The sequence below is a fragment of the Sinocyclocheilus rhinocerous genome, unplaced genomic scaffold (genome assembly GCF_001515625.1).
Source record: "Sinocyclocheilus rhinocerous isolate Xijiao unplaced genomic scaffold, SAMN03320098_v1.1 scaffold3438, whole genome shotgun sequence".
Lineage (NCBI taxonomy): Eukaryota > Metazoa > Chordata > Actinopteri > Cypriniformes > Cyprinidae > Sinocyclocheilus > Sinocyclocheilus rhinocerous.
Genome location: NW_015656586.1, coordinates 4,447 through 19,292, shown reverse-complemented (window position 1 = coordinate 19,292; position 14,846 = coordinate 4,447). Strand labels below are relative to the sequence as shown.

General features: G+C 34.3%; 1 protein-coding gene across 1 annotated transcript in view; it reads right to left on the bottom strand.

Annotated features, from left to right (window-relative positions):
- LOC107720301 (kelch-like protein 29) overlaps nt 1-11,989 on the bottom strand; it is a 17,781-nt gene extending 5,792 nt beyond the window's left edge. Inside the window, exons 1-2 of the mRNA XM_016527985.1 lie at nt 11,800-11,989; nt 936-1,080 (exon numbers count right to left, since the gene is read on the bottom strand). Of these exons, the coding sequence (XP_016383471.1) occupies nt 936-1,080; nt 11,800-11,965 (311 nt within the window). The 5' untranslated portion in view covers nt 11,966-11,989. The remainder of the gene's footprint in view (nt 1-935; nt 1,081-11,799) is intronic.
- Nucleotides 11,990-14,846: the final 2,857 nt, after the last annotated feature.

The window sequence follows — 14,846 nt, the reverse complement described above, 5'->3', positions numbered from 1 at the left end:
GCGCAAGCTAGATTAAATTGATTATTACGTTTTAAATATGGTTATTTTTCTTACAAAAATGCATCGATTCGCTACAGGAGGCCTTTGTTCACCCCCCCGGAGCCGTGTGAGACACGGGTTTTTATGGATGGGCGCTTTTTATTTCACTTCTTTTGGACTGAAGCACTACAACACCCGCTGACTGCAATGATAGAGCTTGGAATAGCCAAGATAATTTTTAATATAACTCCGACTGGATTTGTCTGAAAGAAGAAAGTCATATACACGCAGGATGCCTCGGGGATGAGTAAAGCACAGCCTAATTTTCATTTTTGGGTGAACTAACCCTTTAAGTCTGAAGGTTTTGTAAAATATGTAAAACTGAGTTATGTGTGTTGTTAGGCAAGGCTTGGCAATGCATTAGTACTAAAATTTATTAAATTTATTAAAAATGAATCTACATTATAAAACGCCATCTAGTGGAGAACAATCAGAACCAAACCAAGGTTCAAAACAGTACAAGGTAACAAAGCCTCCATTGCTTTAATCATATGACTTGGTGAGTTTGATACAAGCGCTGACCCAGTGATTCGAAACAAAAGATTCGTAGATATTTCAAAGCTGTATGAAGCAGTGTTTCAAAAGCGCCCATCACTAGCATTTTGCATTTAGTGAAATTTAGTAGTGTTACTTAGGAAAAGAGTTGAGAAAACCTAAAAATCACAATGTATCAGGTTGCAAAAGTTTAATACACAAGAAGTGCGATAAATATTAATACTGAAGCACCTTTAACAAGGATAGATTTGTGCAGTAAACCTCTTTTCAGCTCTATTCAAAGAACCATGAATGTACAAGAACAGTTTGAGTAGCCATGAGTAACTAGCTCTCTGACAGCTGTGAAAGCTCTCCATCCAGATTTCTCCATGGACAGATGGTGGTGTGTAAGCTGGTCTTACCTGCAGAACTGTCTGGAGTGGTTCATGTTGGGTCCTGCTTTGATGTTTCCCTTCTCAGGGTCGTAGATGGTGGTGGCTCTGGCGTACGCTCCTCCCAGGATGAAGATATAGCCATTCAGAGTCACAGCAGGGGCGTATTTGTTATCTGAACAAGGGGAGAATAAAACACAAGTCACCAATTTTGGGGTTTAAAGGTCAAAAGCCTAAAGGAAAACCATTTTTACCCATTTTAAAATCTCTTTAATGTCCATAAGTGAATGCACTGCATTTTGGATCACAAGCTTGCATGCAAGCAGTGGCTAGAAGCAGCTGATGAAAGATTTTGATGTTTTTTATCCTCAGGAATAATGTGCATTCAGAGTAAGACCAGGGACATATATTAAAGTAAATAAGGTCAATTGGTTTCATGTTGACTTCAGATGAATGTCTTGTTAAAGGCATCGCACCTCATCAAATAAACAAGATCACAAAACCCATTGTGCAGCAGAGACGTAAACAGTAAGCATATTACGTTTCATTTATTGAGAAAGCCAAGCAACAGCTTATTAATTTCAACAAAATACGAGTCTAACAGTAACAGCTGAGGTCAGTGTGTCGACTGTCCAATTGTAAATCAATAGCCCTGTTCAAGCACATTATGTTGGCATGAATGCGGTTAACTTCTTTGATTCAAGTAATCAAGCAGGAGAAAACACATAAATAATTGATGAGTGGCAAATGAATTGAATTCACATTCAACCCAGCAGCTGTGACTTCAACCTCAGCCGCTGAAGAGAGACGCGAGAACATTGAGCTAATTAAATCTTGAGCCTTTTCAGATTTGAAGTGAGACCTCCCAGGAAGAACAGATATTATGGATAATGTAAAAAACAGAGAAAAGAGGAGGAAACGTTAACAAATAATGGTCAAAAATAGAAGCGCCCATGCAGTCCATGTGCAATGGGTAATACTGAATGCTAAACAAGGGAAATATTTGATCTCACTTAATCTATCAGAGCTAAGCGGTGCTCTAAGCACATGACAAATAGAAGGAAATCACTACAGTCCAAGAGTAAATCTCACAAAACCTGTTAAGAACCAGGCCATATTCCACCACATAGTAAAATAATAAATTTTAAAAGAATAATAATAATAATAAAAAACTCTTTACATTTTTGTGTATATATATATATATATAGCTTAACAATACCAGATTTTTTTTTTCCAGCATTGGAAAACAAAAAAAAGCACTTCAGCTGAACTTGTTGACTGTCATGCTTGATTTTCAGTGTCAATTTCTTCAACAAAGAATGGCCTTTGGCTGTAAAAGCAACATGGTCAGGTGGTGTAACTGGTTTGTGTCAATTGGCGTAACCAGTATTTTTCATAAAAATATAATTATATACAGGAAAATGTATGTGGAATAAAATGTAATCATCTATTTTAACAAAATAATATGGTTTTTAACATTTTTTTTTTTTTTTTACATAATTTGTCAAAGATTATTTAGAAAACAGAGGTGTTTTCAGCATATGTTCCACCAAATATTGCAAAAACGCATTAAAATGTACATTTAGAGATAACTCTAATAAAAACTATTTTCGTGTGATATTTTAAAATGAAGTATTTATTTCTATGAGTATAGTAATTTCTGTACTGGTTAAAGGAATGTCCTGGGTTCAGTGCATTTGCAGCTCAGTGCAGACAGTGATTGTGGTCTATATGTCAATTACCAAAGAAAATAGTTTGGTCTCATCCATAAAAAAATAAAAAAAAGATAACAAAATTCCGTTATTTTGCAGTAAACTCTTAAATGTAGTGAAATGTGACCTAGAGATGTTTTCATGAGATTTAACTTCTATCTTTCTAGAGTTGTTTTCTGAACTTTCTGAGTTTCTTGATTGAATCTCCTTTAGGCATCAGTTCTCCACCTGACCGCACATGTTTGAGGATGATTTTCAGCGCCCCTATCACAGCGCGTCTGCCGTCTCCTGCTGGGCGCTGAAGTGTCAATCTGCCATCCTCACTCATGTGGCACAACTACTAAATGGGGCTCTTGAAGGAATATCTCACACACACAGTGCCCTTTTACAGTTAAACAAAGTTTCACACTTCCACAAATGTGGCTAAAACACCAAAGACCTTCATCTCCCTGATGCTTTTCATGGCACAAAACACAATACAGAGCAGCGTGAGCGCGAGCCGGTCCCACGGCGTTTTCTGGCCTGTCAAACACAATAAGCATGCCAGCGGGAGGAAGGTGTTGTCATTCACAGATGGCGGAGCTGACAATGCCGTTCCCTGCCGATAAGACGCACAGAGATGAATAATTGCAAACGGGTATCAGTGACTGTCAACGGAGAGATCAACCTCTTACTGCTGACTGACCAAATCAAGCTTCTCCACGGCAGATCTTATCGTTTTTTAGCGCTCAATGTGTCATTGCACCACCAACAATGTAAAAAATACTACTCTTAATGAGGATTTTTGTCAAATATTTTTAGTTAAAATATCTAAAAATCCTTAAAAACAACATTTAGTTCAGAAGCAACGCTGCATACATGCTTAAGACTTGCTTTCAGAGAATGCATCTTTAACACAAGTGCATTTGTGCTTTTTCACATTTTGAAGTATTACCATACTTGGCCACATGTCACGTCACTTTAAACAAGCTCAAAACAAGTGTGAAAAATCTGCAAGGGCAATAAGACAAATACATTGCATATGCAATGCAATCTACAAAAATTCACTATGAAGTGTTGATTCTCACCTAAATTTATCATTTTAATGTTTTTTTTTTTTTTTTTTTGACACTTTAACCGGAAAACATGCCAAAAAAGACTAATTAAAACACCTTTTTGCCTTGCACAGGAGAATTTTATTAGTCATCGTGTATTTTTAAGTCACTTACTTGCAATTCAAATACCACATATACGCTTTTTTTTACATAATTTGTCAAAGATTATTTAGAAAACAGAGGTGTTTTCAGCATATGTTCCACCAAATATTGCAAAAACGCATTAAAATGTACATTTAGAGATAACTCTAATAAAAACTATTTTCGTGTGATATTTTAAAATGAAGTATTTATTTCTATGAGTAAGCTTACATTCCATCTAGGTGGATAAAATATTTAATATTTCTCATTATTTGGCAGTTACACCATTTGACATTTTCAGGTACATTCAGTCTTAACTTCTGTAAAAAATGGTGCATATGCCATTTTTAATTACATAAAATCAACATAAACACACAGTGTACATTTTAAAATACCTGATGCATGCTTTTAAAACAAGTTTTTAATAGATTTTTGAATTTCTCATCTTGCCAATCCCTTTTTGTCACTGACCCATATATATTCTTTGGTTTAAAATGAAATTCTTTACACTGTGACATTATCTGTGTGATAAACAAACAAAAAATTAATGAATTAATAAATAAATAATTTTTTTTAATTTTTTTATATTTAAAATTTGCTTATTTAATCTCCAGCTATAATTATTATTGCATTATTGTAATGCAAAAATATATATTATTTAAATTGTAATTTCTGTATTATTTAAAGGATTGTTTAAATAACACAGAAAATGAAATAAAAAATAAATTCTTTACATTGTGACATTATTTGCATGATAATAAATAAATGCAAACAAAAAAATGTTTTTTTTTTTTGCAATTCAGAAATAATATATATTATTTAAATTGTAAATTTCTGTATTGTTTAGAGGAATGTCCTTAAATCAAATTAATAAAATGAGATTATTTACATTGTGACATTATCTGCATGATAACAAAATGTAAATAAATAAACTTTTAATTATTGTAAAACACAAAAAATAATATATATTATTTAAATAGTAATTTCTGTACTGGTTAAAGGAATGTCCTGGGTTCAGTGCATTTGCAGCTCAGTGCAGACAGTGATTGTGGTCTATATGTCAATTACCAAAGAAAATAGTTTGGTCTCATCCATAAAAAAATAAAAAAAAGATGCAATCTACAAAAATTCACTATGAAGTGTTGATTCTCACCTAAATTTATCATTTTAATGTTTTTTTTTTTTTTTTTTTGACACTTTAACCGGAAAACATGCCAAAAAAGACTAATTAAAACACCTTTTTGCCTTGCACAGGAGAATTTTATTAGTCATCGTGTATTTTTAAGTCACTTACTTGCAATTCAAATACCACATATACGCTTCAAAAAATATGATGTCGGTAAGATCTTTTAATTTATTTGAAAGAAGTCTCTTCAGCTCACCAAGGCTGAATTTATTTGATCAAAAATACAGTAAAAACAGAAACCGTAATATTTTGAAATATTTTTACATTTAAAAGAACCGTTTTCTATTTGAGTAGATTTTAAAATGTAATTTATTTCTGTGATCAAAGCTGAACTTTCAGCATCATTACTCCAGTCTTCAGTGTCACATGTTGATTTGCTGCTCAAGAAACATTTCTTAATATGATCAATGTTGAAAACAGTTGTGCTGCTTCATATTTCTTTGGAAATTGTGATTTTTTTTTTTGATTATTTGAAAAAAGAAAGTTCAAAATAACAGCATTTATTTGAAATAGAAATCTTGTTTCATTATAAATGTCTTTACTGTCACATTTGATCAATATAAAGATATATTGTGATCAGTCTTTGTTGGGTTTGAACCCGCAACCTTTCCGTTACCTCCCCACATCTTCAACCGCTAGTCTTTACTGTCCTACGCTGCAATTATACACGGCTATTTTATTATGCTACACAGTCATTTTAGATCCTTTATTACTGTTGACCATTTCCATGGCTTTATCGATCGAAGTCAAATAACAAGATAATGAAGACTGAGGTGCATTGTATTTGAGCCTTTGCTTGTTCATACACAAACATGGCTGCAATAAACATATGATCCCTGGGCCACAATGTCCACAGCGACATCAAAATCAATAAGCGCCTCACGGTCCATAGCAACATCGAAATCAATAAGCGCCCGGGCTGAGATGACGTTACCGGCTGAAACCCTCAAGAGTTCATTATCTGCCGGCGCAGGAATACCTGCAACACTTGACATCTCCGAACGACCTTTCCAGATCGCTCAAGCCCTTCACAATAATCCAAATATCATGTTTCCTTCTCACATGCGGCTGGCCTTTGGAGATGATGTCAGCCGCCGGCTCTGAACTTTGAGTCACCGGCTCTAAACGCTCATTGTCTACAAGGCAGTACGTGTTTGACCCAGCGCGACTCCACACGTGCGAGTGAACGTCTGCCGTCAGCTGTGGAGTTGAATGTCAGAAGCGGTCATATCTCACTTTCTCATTTCACTATCTGAAGCTTCTGAAGGAGTCTCATGTGACATTATTCACGTTCGGTTGGTTTGGTTCCATGCAAACATCAACACTGGCTGGAGGAAGAGTTCAATCCACAAAAATGACAACTCTATCATTATTTACTCACTCTCGTGTCGCTCTGAACCTGTATGCTGTTATTACTTCTGTGGAACTAAAAAGGAGAATCTTTACACAGATCATAGTGACATCTTTCCAGCTCCGAAAAGAACAAGAAAACAGCAAAAAACACCATGAATGTAGTCCATATGACTCATGTGCCATATAAAGTCTTACTGAGAGCAATGAGAATGGGAGAAAACAATACCTTGTTTGTTTGTTTCTATGGTTATTTTCATGGTAAAAACATAATACAGTATATACAATACCTACTGTATATACAAGAAAAATCTATATACAGTATATAATATAACAAAGAGTGAAAAATTTAAGGGGGTCTGAATACTTTCCGTACCCACTGTATATATATATATATATATATAAATTATTTATTAAGATGTTTAAGATTAATTTTTAACAAAAACTCAAACTAAATCTGGACAAATGTTATTAAGGGTAATAATGGAATAAAAATATCTCAAATCGGAAATATTACAATCCAATACAGTAATGTGGATCTATGAACGAAATATCATAGTGACATCCTTGCAGCTTAAAAAAGAACAAGAAAACAGCAAAAAACACCATAAAAGTAGTTCATATGACTCATGAGCTATATAAAGTCTTCTAAACTTACTGAGAGAAGCAAGAATAGGGAAAATCATCAGAAAATAACAACTTGTTTGTTTGTTTCCATGGCTATTTTCATAGTGAAAACAAGGCTGCAGTATAATAATAGTATAATAATTTGAGACATATTACCATCCAACAAAATATATGCCTCAAATAACTTACATTTGAGTCTGTTCCTCACACCAAGCATTATATGGCTTCAGAAGACAGGAGTTGCATTGACAACTTTATAATGATGTCTCAGAAGTTTAGTGAAACACAAGAGCAGAATGTCTGAGTTTCTTTTGTGGATTGTAGAAAGGGCAAAAATACACGGTACACCATTAAAGTAAGAACTTCTCATGAACCGCATGAAACATTAAACTGAACTAGATAATGACAACGTTAAACAGAATTTCTCTGCACGCTTGTACCTGATACAAAGCAGGGTAAAATCAAATGTACTGTAACATTTATTTCTGTTGTGATTAATCCATATTGAGTAAAAATGTCGAGAGCTTATCATCATTAAATTTGATCATAATCTCGATATGATATCATTTATCGCCCAACGCTAATTTAGGCTATTTAACGTGCTTGGCGGGCGACTCAGAGACTCTATGCGGGCTACCAGGTGCCCACGGGCACCACGTTGGTGACCACTGCTTTAGTCCATACAGAACAAACCCTTAATCTCAAAATAAATCATGTATCTCCGATTCTTTGACTTTAATTAAACAGACCATGGCACCATATACATACATATGTACTGAAATTGGTATGTACTAATATATGAATACATACAAATATGGTCTACCCATATTCGGAGTTTGCTGATACAAACATAATCAGATTAAAGAAAGTTAATAGATTGTGCTGTTACTAGTAAAATATACGTACTGACCCTTTTTTTATTCTTTCCTTTGCTTTTAATGGTCTGGTGCTGTTCAGTCATTCTGAATATTTTTTTGTAGATTTTTTTTTACTTCATCAGAATGGTATGAAACTTGGTTAAAAAAATTAAAATCTTACTGAAAGCTCATTTTTATATATTGTTTAGATTTATGGCTTTGATTTTCTCGCAGCTTCAGGGTAAAAAAAAAAAAAGTTTTTTGTGTATTTTTAAACTTTTTACATTTTTTGCAATAATCTGCCAAGTGTCTTCTTTAAAAAGATATTAAATATAAGTCTGTGTTCCAAAGCATTGAAGGTTTGTGACAATTTAAGTTGGAAACTTAATTTTCAGGTCTATGATGAAAAAGTGGTTAACAGGTAATAAATGCATCATAATTATTCTATAAATATAATTTAGTACTATAAAATCCCTTAAATATACCCAGAGGGTTAATTATAAACAATCCCTAAATGCACCAGGACTCTTATTTTGAAAAGCTTTCGCTGTACTACTCCAAGCTGCTCATTAAAAAAAATTAGGCATCTGATTTTTTATTATTTTTTTTACAACCATCTACTACAGACTACAATATAATCACCACAAAGTAAATACTGTCTAAGTTCATCAACAATATGTTGGACTGTATTCACTGACTGTAAAGTGCTCTGAAACGCAGAGTAGTGCTATGCAACGCTTACATTTATTTAATGAAATCACATCCTTTTGAAGTTTAATAGTAGCTCTTAAAATCATAATTAAGTCTTGTTATAAATGCCATTCAAAATGGATAAAACAGACTTTAAACTCTTTTAAGAAACTGCCGGGACCCTGACAAACCATTAACATCTAAAAATGGACATAGATGTTCCTCATGATGAATTCTAGAGGAGAAGCATTATGTGTGACTCAGAAGTGTAAAGAATATGAGTCGTCCGTAAGTGTGAACGATTGTCTGTCAGGTGGCAGATCAGCCAAAAATGAGGCAGAGAGGACAATAGCTGGGAAACTGTTGAAGAAATGCATAACACAAGAAACTAGTTACTAGCTAAGGTTGAGTTTTCATTATCCGTGCACTTCATGTTTGCAGAGACAGTATACAGTGCAGCTCCGTTCACACTGACAACCACTGGAGGATGCTGGAAAACTCATTAAAAACAAACGACTTCTGGTCAATTTAAATTGTAGTTGTAAAACGCCGTTCTTTTAGAGATTTCAGACTAACCTCATTCAAGCAGATACAAGCTATTCATGCATGACTAGAAAATAAACGCCCACAGGCTTCACCAAGACCGCTATGAACTGATTCGCTTCAAAACAGCCTTGATTATTCATGAGCTTTACAAACCTTGCTGACTTATATTAGAGTTTGCAGATACAAAAATGTGTTTAAAGAACAGCAATAAACAGCTGTAACTAGCTAAATGTATGTTTTAAATAATATTTTGTCTTTCCTATGCTTTTCAATATAAACAAAACCAAAACACAGAGGGACTCTTATTTTGAAATCGCTTTGTTTTACAGTACCATTCTAGCTGCTCATTCAAAAACAAGAGGGAAATCAAATATCAACCAACATATTACAATAGAAACACCATAATTCATCAAAAGCTAATTTGTTTCAGTATTTATTAATCTTTGTTAATGTTAGTTATTAAAAATACAACCGTTTATTGTTAGTTCATGTTAGCTTAGGCCCATTAAATAATAGTAAAATATATAGTGATTTTAATGCATTGGTAAATGTTGATATTAACATTTACTAAGATTAATACAGTAAATGCTTTCAAAGTATTTTTCATTGTTAGTTAATGTTAACTAAATTGTGTTAAACTAATTAGTGTTACCGTATATATTAAAGGGGTCATATTATGCTTTTTTAAAGATCATTATTTTGTGTATTTGGTGTAACAGAATATGTTGACATGCTTTAATGTTCAAAAAACACATAATTTTAAAAATACTGTACATTATTGTAGGTCCTATATGCCCCGCCTCTCTCAAACGCTTCGTTTTCTACAAAGTCCCTCCTTCCGACAAGCGCAGTCTGCTCTGATTGGCCAACTGACCCAGTGCATTGTGATTGGCCGAACACCACAAGCACGCGTCGGAAATGTAACACCCCTTACCTTAATCGCAAGGTAAAGTAAATATAAAGACAGTTAATAATGTCGTTAGTTTTACCATCAGTTCAAGCCCGAAAGAGGAACAGAGTCGCGTGACAGACACAGTAATGATGCAGTACACAAGCCGCGGTTAAGACAGCTGACGTGCTATGATTTCTGACAGGCAGTTCACTCTCCTGTGATGTGACCATGCTCCCCTCACACACACGACGCGTTACTCTGCGCTGCAAAACTCCGCATTTGACCAGTCAATAGCAAATACGTAAACTAATAACAAAACAGTAGCTGATTCAGAAGCGCCAGATTGTCATAGCAAAGTCAGAATTACCTCCTCTCCTAGGTTCACGAAACGGTCATCCATAAAATGCATTGCTGTTCTGTTCTAAGTAATCTTAAAGATTCCTAAATGCATCTACTTTCGGAAGGCCAAATAAAGTGCTTTTGCTTTCGCCTAGAAACACACAGCGTCTCCCTGACATGGCTGCTTCAACACTAACTGCGGTTACTGAAACCACGCCTTCTTTCTTTGCGTGCACATTTGGGCCGCATTATGCAAATATTTCCACATAGTGAGGTAGATATGTGGGGGCGTGTTAGAACGAGCCGTTTTAGGGGGGCGTGGCAGAGTCTTAACTTTGATAAAGAATATCTCTTTGGTTTTGAGACTTTAGTCTTTGCAACTTCAGGGATCTTATCTATGCACAATCAGCTTGTAACACTCCAAAGAGAAAGGGAAACTTGAAATCGCATCATATGACCCCTTTAAATGTCAAACGTGCCTCTGAGAAAGACTCACAGCAGTCTGGTGGAAATCCAAAATAACTTATTTTAGCAACTAAAAATGGCAGCTCTGTGTGCTTTTTTAAATCCACACTTATTTCTGCACTAATGGGGAAACACTTGCTTTTCCAGCTGTAATGAAACGCCTGAGACCTGCTCCCGCTGCGTGTCCCTCAGGGCTGCATTCGCCACCGAGATACAGGTTGAAAAAAAAGTTCCTTCCCCCACAAGCTCAAGATCTCTGGAGTGTGTCAAAATGCCAAATACTAATGAAGTCAAATACCAGTGAAATTCCATGAAGTTTCTGTCTCAGTTTCAAGACTGTCTAATGCAAAACTTTAGACTTTGCATCTGATGCGGGACGTGGGATTGTCCATGCACGACGCTTGAACATTTTCTTAACTAAAATGGTTAATTTTATAGATGAAGTTCGGGTCTTTTTATATCGTTTCTGCAAAACTACATTTCTGTACATTTATATATGCACTACTTTTCAAAAGTTTGGCTTGGTTTTTTGAAAGAAGACTTTTATGCTCACCAAGGCTGCATTTATCTGATTAAAAATACAGGTACAAAAATTCAGATATTATTACAATTTAAAATAACTGTTTTCTATGTAAATACACATTCAAATGTAATTTATTTCTGTGATCAAAGCAGAATTTTCAGCATCATTACTCCAGTCTTCAGTGTCACATGATTCTTCAGAAATCATTCTAATATGCCAATTTGCTGCTCAAGAAACATTTCTGATTATTACCAATGTTGAAAACAGCTGCTGATTCATATTTGTCTGCATTCTTCGATGAATAAAAAGTCCAAAAGAGCAGCATTTATTTAATCTTTTGTAATATGAATGTCTTTATTGACACCTTTGATTTATTAAATGCATCCTTGCTGAATAAAAGTAATAATTTCTTTCAAAAAATACTTCATACTGACCCCAAAATGTTCTAACAGTACTGTATGTGCTATATAAGCTCCCATACAGAGCAGAGTTTGCAGTCGGGTGCTTCAGTAATTGTCCCGAGCACTCTTACCGATCATGGGCGACTCAATAAAGCTCCAGGCGTTGGTTTGAGGCACATATGACTGAAGTACTCCAGCAGAGCGGCCGGCCTCGTTCACCCCTCCAAACACATAGATCTTCCCTCCACACACAGTCGCCGCTGCTGAATGGACAGGTTTGGGCAAAGGAGCCACCATCTCCCACTGGTTAGTGATGGTGTCGTACCTGGGGAGAAAATGAAACGCCATTTATCCTGGAGCATCAGAAAGAGCAGAATTCAAAACGCCTTTTTAGACAGAATAATGCTCTATTCGATTCTGACTGCTCATATGTAGGGTTAAAAGTCTTACAAACACCCAAACCCACTAACCGCACTCATATTTCAGAATGAGCTTTATTGCCAGGTATGTTTCCGGGATAAATGACTATTAAAGTCGGCCTGAATAAAAAGACGTGGCCCATGGATCTTTAAAGGATGCCCATGGCTCGTATCAGTGAGTTTCCACTTCACGCCTGATAAAGCATCAAGAAAATGAGAGTATATTGTGAGGGTTTGGATGAGTTTTTTACTGGCCCTGGGAAAAAATAAACTTATGAAAACTCCAGCATTTAAACAGAAGTACAAAGGGACTGTAAAAAATGTGCATGGCTGATCGTCACAAATAGTGTCCCACTCTTATTTCAAGAAGAAAAAAACAATTTATACATAGAATACAGCAAATTAAGGACCATTAAGAGTTCTTATCAAATATAAAATAAATATAAATATTTTATTATTATATATAAACACATAATATGTTATTAAATATTTTATGGAATACGATTTAAATAATAAAATTTAAATAAATAAAGAAACTAAATATTATTTTAATGCATAACATTTAATTCTGCAATATAAAAATATATTTCATAAATATCAAGACATATTAAGTGTATGTATACATTTATTAAATTATTAAATAATAATAATTATTAAAAATATGAAAAAATATTTCAATTCTCAGATAGAACACAAGATAAAGACACAAGATTAAAATTTTTGTTTACATAATATATGTAGGTGTACTGTTTATTTATTATGTATATATAAATACACACACATGCATGTAAAATTTCAGAAAAATATGTTATGTTTATATATTAAATATATTTATATATAATATAAATTATATGAATATAAATATAAATATATGTAAATATTTTCAAAATATATGCTGTGTGTGTGCATTTACATATACATAATAAATATACACCGTACACACACATACAATATATTATGCAAATAGTACTATAACGAGTAGAAAAAAAAAATAATGTAACTAAACGGAAATAAATATTTTTCCAAAAAAAAAAAAAAAAGGTGCAAACAATTATTTTCATACTCAGTATTTTTGTTCTCATTTTTCAGTACAAATATCTATACATTATACATTACAAGATAAATTTACTTGAGATGCAAAATGAAATAAGATATTAAATCCTGTTTTGTGAAAACTATATTAAAATTATGTGGGTTTAAACAAGAACAGAAAAATCTGAAAAAGGGATCAGAAAAATAAATGCAATTTTTTTTTACCCCATTGGCAGATATTTTTTTTAGGCATAAACTCGCTTAATTTCGATAGATTTTTCAGAAAACAAGACCTCTGGGACTGTAATATACTTCTACTTCTCAAGTTAATGTGTCGTGATTTAAAATCATTATTTGCAATGTGGTGCTTTACTACAGTATGTGATCAGACGATGAAAATGGAGAATACTGGACGTTGAAAATGTTTATAAACGAGTGTGAAGTTATTTTAAACTCTTTAACAGAAGTAGAGTCTTCCCGTTCGTGCATGAAAGCCTCCGGCGCACCTGCCTGCTCAGTCGACTCTCTATAGACATTAAGGTGAAAATACCCGAAATATTTTCCAAAAAAAAAAAAAAAAGGGGCAAACAATTATTTTCATACTCAGTATTTTTGTTCTCATTTTTCAGTACAAATATCTATACATTATACATTACAAGATAAATTTACTTGAGATGCAAAATGAAATAAGATATTAAATCCTGTTTTGTGAAAACTATATTAAAATTATGTGGGTTTAAACAAGAACAGAAAAATCTGAAAAAGGGATCAGAAAAATAAATGCAATTTTTTTTTACCCCATTGGCAGATATTTTTTTTAGGCATAAACTCGCTTAATTTCGATAGATTTTTCAGAAAACAAGACCTCTGGGACTGTAATATACTTCTACTTCTCAAGTTAATGTGTCGTGATTTAAAATCATTATTTGCAATGTGGTGCTTTACTACAGTATGTGATCAGACGATGAAAATGGAGAATACTGGACGTTGAAAATGTTTATAAACGAGTGTGAAGTTATTTTAAACTCTTTAACAGAAGTAGAGTCTTCCCGTTCGTGCATGAAAGCCTCCGGCGCACCTGCCTGCTCAGTCGACTCTCTATAGACATTAAGGTGAAAATACCCGAAATATTCCTTTAATTTATGCATGTTACTGTGCTGTAGGGTTTTGCTCGTGAGATTTTTCCAGCATTTCCCTTCAGTGAGGCGAACGAGATAAACTTCTCCAGCAATCTTCCACACTCGGTCTCTGCTAAACATGCAGCAGATAAGTCAGACTCCACCGCCGTCTCCAAACACGTTTCTGCTCCTCCATTAAGACTCATAATGGTCTCAGTCAGCGAGCGCGGCTCATTCCCTGCTCAGTTTTCACTCTCTAGCAGGCAATCTCCTGATGTCTCCCACCGGTCCTCCTGTAGAAATCAGAGCAGCATCTGAGCTGGAATCTGGGTTGCTCGGCTCCTCAGTCAAAACCCGCTCTTGTATCATTTTGCACAATCCAAATATACCCAGTGCTTCCCACGTCTGCGAGTGCGTCCTGGGATTAGATGAGCATCATGTTAAAAAGGCCAAATCCAGTTTAAGAAATCAGCAGTGCAGTTGTGGAATCGATATGTTGTTGGGGGGATTGTTATACTGTGTGACAATTAAGCAAATTTGTGTGTATGTATGTATGTATGTATGTATGTATGTGTGTATATATATATATATATATATATGGGTCAAAGA